The following is a 6,000-nucleotide window of genomic DNA, read 5'->3' as shown; positions in this document are numbered from 1 at the left end:
ACATTTAAAGAGAGGAGAGTTACCTTTCAGCCCCTGAAAGACTCGGCTGACTAGAGCGACTTCCAGGCTGTGTCCCCACCGGGAGGAGCTCCCGGAGGGACGCCTGAGACCGGGCTGCCGTGGAGACGAGCTCACACACACTCGGCCGAGCGGAGAGGAAGGCTCGCCGTGCGCCGCGCCTCGCCCGGGCCAAGAGGGCGGCGCGGGGCCCCTCTCGGGCAGCAGTCGAGGTGTGAGCTCGCAGCCGTCCCTGAGACCATCTCGAGTTGAGTCCAGATGCACAACGAAACCCACGCGGGGGCGGGAAACACGGTGTCCGTGTGCGAGGACCCGGCCCGACGCTGGGCCGCCCGCAGCGGCACCCACAGCCCGCCCCCGAGCAGCCTGGAGCGCGAACAGGCCCCGGCCCCCGCCCTTCCCCCCCCCCCCCGTGCACAGCGGGACAAGGGGTTCGCAAGCCCGTCATCGAGGTGAGTCGCAAACTCTGTCTCTAAAGGAAACATTCTCAAACCATAATTGTATGACTGGTGCCCATCGCGTTTTATAGCAGAGGAAAAAAATTAATATCTACATTTCATGTTAACTTTAAAAAATTCTATAAAACACTAAATATATAATAAAAATATGCATATAAGGACGTATGTAAACCGCTTTGGTAACATCGTATTACAGATGTCTTCAGTGCATTGCTGCGTTTCCGGGGGAACCGCGGACAAAGCTCGACTCGCTTTGAGGAAGTTCTGTCGAATGCCATTCCTAAAGAAGCAAGAAACATTTTTTTTTTTCCAGGAATAAGATGTACTCAGCGACCACATCACTCAGCCCTGGGCGCTCCCAGCGCCGCTGGCGCGGTGTCGCCGAGCGTCACAAGCTGGACCTGGCCGTGAGCGACAGCATGATGGTGCTGAGGGCGGACAGCGCGCAGGCGTTGGAGGTGGACGGGCCCGCGCCGCGGGCGTAGGCGTCTGCGGAGAGAGAAGGCGGTCACTCGACAGCGCCGCCCCCTGGCCGCCGCGGGAAGCGAGGCCAAGGGGCTTCCGAAGGGGCAGCCGGAGGGAACCGGAGGGGACTGGTGGATTCTACAGGGAATGACCGCCGCCGAGGGACGGCATGGACACCAGCCCTGCGGCTGTCCAGCTAGGGCTTCGTGGGTGCCCCGCTGTGGCTTTGCTCTTCCCGCACCCGGACACTAGCCTGGGGGACCCTTCGCAGAGGGGACGGGAACCCAGGACTCCGGGCAGGGCTTTGTCTGGGACTGAAAATGCCATCTCCCCTCTGACGGCCTGAAGCGCCCACCTCCAGCCTTTGTGAGCCTCCTGTCACGTGCAAAGGGGGCGGAGAGCCACACGGACTTTCCGGCAGCCAGCACTGCTGTCTAGTTCCAGAACGTTCCCGTCACCCCAAATGGAGCCCAGGGCCCATCGGGCCACAGCGCCCGCTGCTGGCCGGCCCCTGCCAGCCAGAAATCTGTCTCAGAATGTGCCTATTCTGTGTTTTTTTAGATAAATGAGATCACTCAGTAGTAACAAAAACTACGCTGCTGGCCGAGACATTTGCAAACGCAGCGTCTGAGGAATAGGAATGAACGTGTTTGCTCGAAAATGCAACAGGGCGGGCAAACACGGGCTTCTGGGTGTTCCTGTGGAGAACCACACGACGGTGACACGTGACGGCACAAGTAACTGTGTGTCCCGTGTGCACAGCTGTGAACACGCTTTTGACCCCTGTTATTCTCACAGGCTACTGTGCGTGCACAAAGGCGACCTTGGCTGTACACACGTGTGCGTCCACACTCACGTGTCACGTGCCCCCCTCCGAATGAAGAGTGTTGGGCCTCAGTGTTTTCAGCCAGAGACACTGCGCTGCACTGTGCCACTGGGGTGCCCATCGAGCCCCACGCTTGTCCCCGCCAAGAGAGGTGCACTCTCGACTCTCTGGGCTGCTCTCTGGGCGACCACGGGGCCCCACCGGGGCCGCCGACCCGGGGCCACTGCAGCCTGGCTCTCTGGCGCGGCTCTCTCTGCGCCCGGCCGAGCCCACAGCAGCCCGGACCCACCGTGCAGCTCCCGGCAGAGGCAGGTGGGGGAGGGGACGCACCCTCACCTGTCCTCTTTGGGATTCGGATCTGCTCGCTGGCGCTGCCGTCGCCCCCGTCGCTGAAGGGCCTGATCTCGACGATGCAGTCCTGGTCCAGCGGCAGGGCGAGCTCCACCGACGTCCCGTTCGTCTCGACGACGGACGTGCCGCCGTGTCTGTTCCACCTGTACAGGACCTGCCGGCGACGTGGAGGGGCGGGCGTCACCTGCCGTGCCCCCCGCTGGGCCCCGGCACTGCTCGGGAATGTGGGGGCTGTCAGGCCACCCGCACGCACTGCAGCGACCCCCCCCTCAAAAGGCGCTGGCTCCTGTGGCTCCCTCCATCCGAGGGGCCCTGCGGTCAGGCCCCTGAGGGGCCTCTCATTCCCACTCATTCTGGGGCCGATGGAGGCCGCTCCTACCAGGCCTGAGCGTTCTGACTTTAAGTTCTTCTCTCCGAAAACATTTCAAAATCACAGATTTGGATCTTACCATTCTTTTCTTCTATAGTGAACACACTACGAGGCAGCTCATTAAGGTGCCTGCCATTTCCTTCTTTTTTAAAGATCTTATTTACTTACTTTGAGAGAGGAGGGAGGGAGGGAGGCAAAGAGGGAGAAGAGCATCGATGTACGAATCAACGGGCTGCCTCTCACACCCCCCGACCGGGGACCCGGCCCACAGCCCGGCGTGTGCCCGGGCTGGGAACTGAACCGGCGACCTGTCGGCTGGCAGGCCGGCGCTCAGGCCACTGGGCCACCCCAGAAGGACCCTGGAGGCCTGGTCAACACGGCCCCGGGCCCGTGGTTTCTCAGAAACCTCGTTTCGGGCGTTCCCCACTCACGGTCCGGGACCGGAGAGAACTCTCAGGGCCCCGTGACTGAACTGTCCCCCCTCTGTCCCTGCCTGACACCTCACCCGGTGGCCATCGACTCTCCAGGGACGAAGAGCACCCCCTCTCTGTGAACGCTGTCCACCTTTGGAAGAGCTCCGCCCCCACACAGCAGGGCAAATGGATGCTCACCCCCAGGTGGTCCCCCCCTCCTCGGCCGCCCTTTCCCTCCTCGGGAGCTGGGGGGCTGACCCCGACCTTCCGTTGACCGCCCTTCAGATGCCCGCAGTGACCGTCACGCCTCTGAGGGTCCTCTGTCCTCCAGCTGGCTGTCCCCAGCCCCATCTTTGGTGTCGGCCTCCAGGTCCAAGCCTTCTCCGTGTAAGCAGTGGTCGGAACGTGGGCCCGACAGCCCCCTGGTGCCCACTCGGGGCACCGCACCGCGGGGAAGAGCCTGTTCCCTCCCTCAGAGCCTGAGCCGCTGACCGAGCCCGTCCGGCTGTGGCCGCGGAGAAGATGGGCAGTGTGGGCGACCTCCCACGCCGGGCCGGCAGCTGCGCAGTAAGCCTGGGGACCCGGCACCCAGCAGCCCGTGCGGGGGCCCCGCGGGGACACGGGGAGAGGCGGGGTGGGGTGGGGGGGAGGCGTGCTGACCGCCCAGCCCGGAGCCCGGGGTGACCCCACCGCGGGAGACTGTGCACTCTGGCCCCGCCCCCACTGCTGGGTCACGGAAAAAGGTCAGTTTTTGGGTGAGCCCCCCTCGCCGTTTAGGTGGGATCTCAGGCAGCAGCGAGATGCCTGAGGACACCGGCAGGATGTTTAACTCTTTTTCATTTCATTGTGACGCCCCGGTCCCGTGCATTTCCTTTTCCGGCTCTTTAAAGTCAAGTCAGGCCAACAGCATGGGATCGCGCAAAGGAATTTTCGGAAGAAGCATCCTTGCGTCTTTCCCACACACCCGTCTTCCTGACTCAGGGGCGAGAGGGCAGCGATGCGCCACCGGCAGCCCCGGGGAGCCACTGCGGCGGATGTGGGGCAAAACGCTGCAGAGACGGGAGGGGCACCGAGCGGAGAGCCGACCGGTTAACGGCTCCTCCAGATGCTCCGCAGCCCGCACCTCCGGGCCTCCGCCATCCCTGACCCGCTCTCCCTGCGCCCCGCGTAGGCGGCTCCCCAAATCCTGGCGGGTGGCCCGGGAGCGGCGACCACACTCAGGCCCAACACCACGGGGCAGAGGTTCCCGGAGGGCTGGGAGTCCGCGGCCGCGGGGGGCAGCGGGGCCCCGGCGCCCGCGCTTCCGGGGAGGGGACCGTCCCAAGAACGGCCCTGGCGGCGCGAGGAGCCACCCACCTTGTAGCCCTTCACCTCCGACTCGTTTCCCAGCGCCGTCACGCGGTCCCAGTTGAGGACAATCTTGGAGTCGGACGAGTTCCACACGATGTTTCCGGGAGGCTGACTGGGCGCTGCAGAGAAGACACCGAAGGCGCAGGTTACCGGGCTGCAGTGGGCTCCGAGGGCCGTCTCCCCACGGGGGGCGGAGCGCGGAGGCAGTTCCAGGGGCTGCCGCGCTCACGCGCGTCTCCCCGGCCCGACACCCCGCGCACGCGGCGCCACAGATGGAGCAGGACTCCGGCGGCCGCCTGCGCCCTTCCCGGTGCGGAGGGAACCACCGGCCTCTCCGCCCTCCGTCGGAGCAGGGAGCTCCGCACGGTGTCCCGCAAGGCTCTGCTGAAGAGCTCGGGTGGATCTCGATCCACGCAGTGACACAACAACTATCGCGCAGATGCCCGCGGGGGGTGGGGCGCGCGGGGGAGGCCTCGGGGCGCGTCCGAGCGAGGCCGCGCTTACGCGGCTTCCGGGTGGTCACGTTGACGGCGGCGCTGGAGGGGCCGACCCCAGCCGTGTTGTAGGCCTTGACGGCCACGTGGTACAGCGCGCTGCCTTGCAAGTTGGAGATTTTGGCCGACGTCTGGTTCCCGGGTGTCCGTATTTTCCTAGCGTTCTCCTCCTTGTCTTCGTGCCTCCAGTATTTGACCTACGGAAATAAAACGCCGGGCCTTGCAGACCACGCCCCCCGGGACGTGCGCATTGTCGCGGGGCCAGATGCTTTCCCACCGAGACCCTGACGACAGGGGCGCGCAGGCGGAGCTTCAGAGCCGCGCGCTCTGCGGGATCCTAGCCGTCACCCATGGTGGGCGGGGCCCCTGGCTCTCACGCATGTGCGTGGTGACGTGTGACCCGGGCCACCACATTGGCCCTTCCCCCCTTTTCCCCACCTCTGCTTTGGGCCACTAGACTCTGCGGGCATCCGAAGTCCAGGCTCCTCTTGCCGAGCATCTTACTCATGCAAACGCTCAGACGCGCGCACATTCTGGAATGCATCTCCGAGTGCGGCCCCGAAAGCCAGTCCCGCAGTGGGAGGCCCTCTGCTCCCGTGAACGCCCCCACCCGCGCCGGGCCCCTGGAGCGCAGGCCTCTGAGCACGAGTGTGTCTGCAGGGCTCGCCGCCCGGGAGGGACTCCTTTCCACGGCCGAGCGCCGATCCCCTGCTGACCTCATAGCCCTGTATCCGCCCTCTGTTCTTTTCCGCGGGGGAGGCCCAGAACACTTCGATGTCGGTTGCAGACAGGCTTCTGGCGAAGAGGTCGGCCGGGGGTTTGGTGGGTTCTACAGGGGAGGGTGGAAAAGGGCGTGACTCAGTCAGCTGCTTCTGCACAGGCTTCTGGACACCCAGAGGCGGGCAGAGAACCCATGGTTACGGAGCCGCCCTCGTGGGTGTTGGGTGTAACCCACGCCCCGATGCCACAGGGGAAGAGCTGTGGCTGACCACCTGCACGGACAGCTGGGGGTAAAGGCAGCGATGCACATGCTTGTGCAAGGCCCCCGGTGGTGAGGTGGGGGTGAGTGAGGCCAGCCGCCAGGACCGCTCCAGTTCGGGCACCAAGTTCCACTTAACACAGGTCCTTCTTAACTGTGATGTCCCGGCCCCATGCATTTTCTTTTCCCGCTCTTTAAATGATCCCAGCTCTTAATTGTTACGTCACAGGCACGTGTCCCAGTCCCTGGGGTATGACCGAGACAGGAAACGGGAGC

General features: G+C 64.5%; 1 protein-coding gene across 1 annotated transcript in view; it reads right to left on the bottom strand.

Moving 5' to 3' along the window:
* Positions 1–516: 516 nt before the first annotated feature.
* Positions 517–6,000, bottom strand: part of LOC123830605 (contactin-4-like) — a 212,148-nt gene continuing 206,664 nt past the window's right edge. Inside the window, exons 18-22 of the mRNA XM_045857008.1 lie at positions 5,462–5,574; positions 4,756–4,942; positions 4,258–4,370; positions 2,104–2,272; positions 517–965 (exon numbers count right to left, since the gene is read on the bottom strand). Coding sequence (XP_045712964.1) covers positions 865–965; positions 2,104–2,272; positions 4,258–4,370; positions 4,756–4,942; positions 5,462–5,574 — 683 coding nt within the window. The 3' untranslated portion in view covers positions 517–864. The remainder of the gene's footprint in view (positions 966–2,103; positions 2,273–4,257; positions 4,371–4,755; positions 4,943–5,461; positions 5,575–6,000) is intronic.

This window comes from Phyllostomus hastatus, unplaced genomic scaffold (genome assembly GCF_019186645.2).
Source record: "Phyllostomus hastatus isolate PE091 unplaced genomic scaffold, TTU_PhHast_1.1 phas_scaffold_129, whole genome shotgun sequence".
NCBI classification, from domain to species: domain Eukaryota; kingdom Metazoa; phylum Chordata; class Mammalia; order Chiroptera; family Phyllostomidae; genus Phyllostomus; species Phyllostomus hastatus.
The sequence above is the reverse complement of the archived record's forward strand: the minus strand, read 5'-3'. Positions and strand labels throughout refer to the sequence as shown.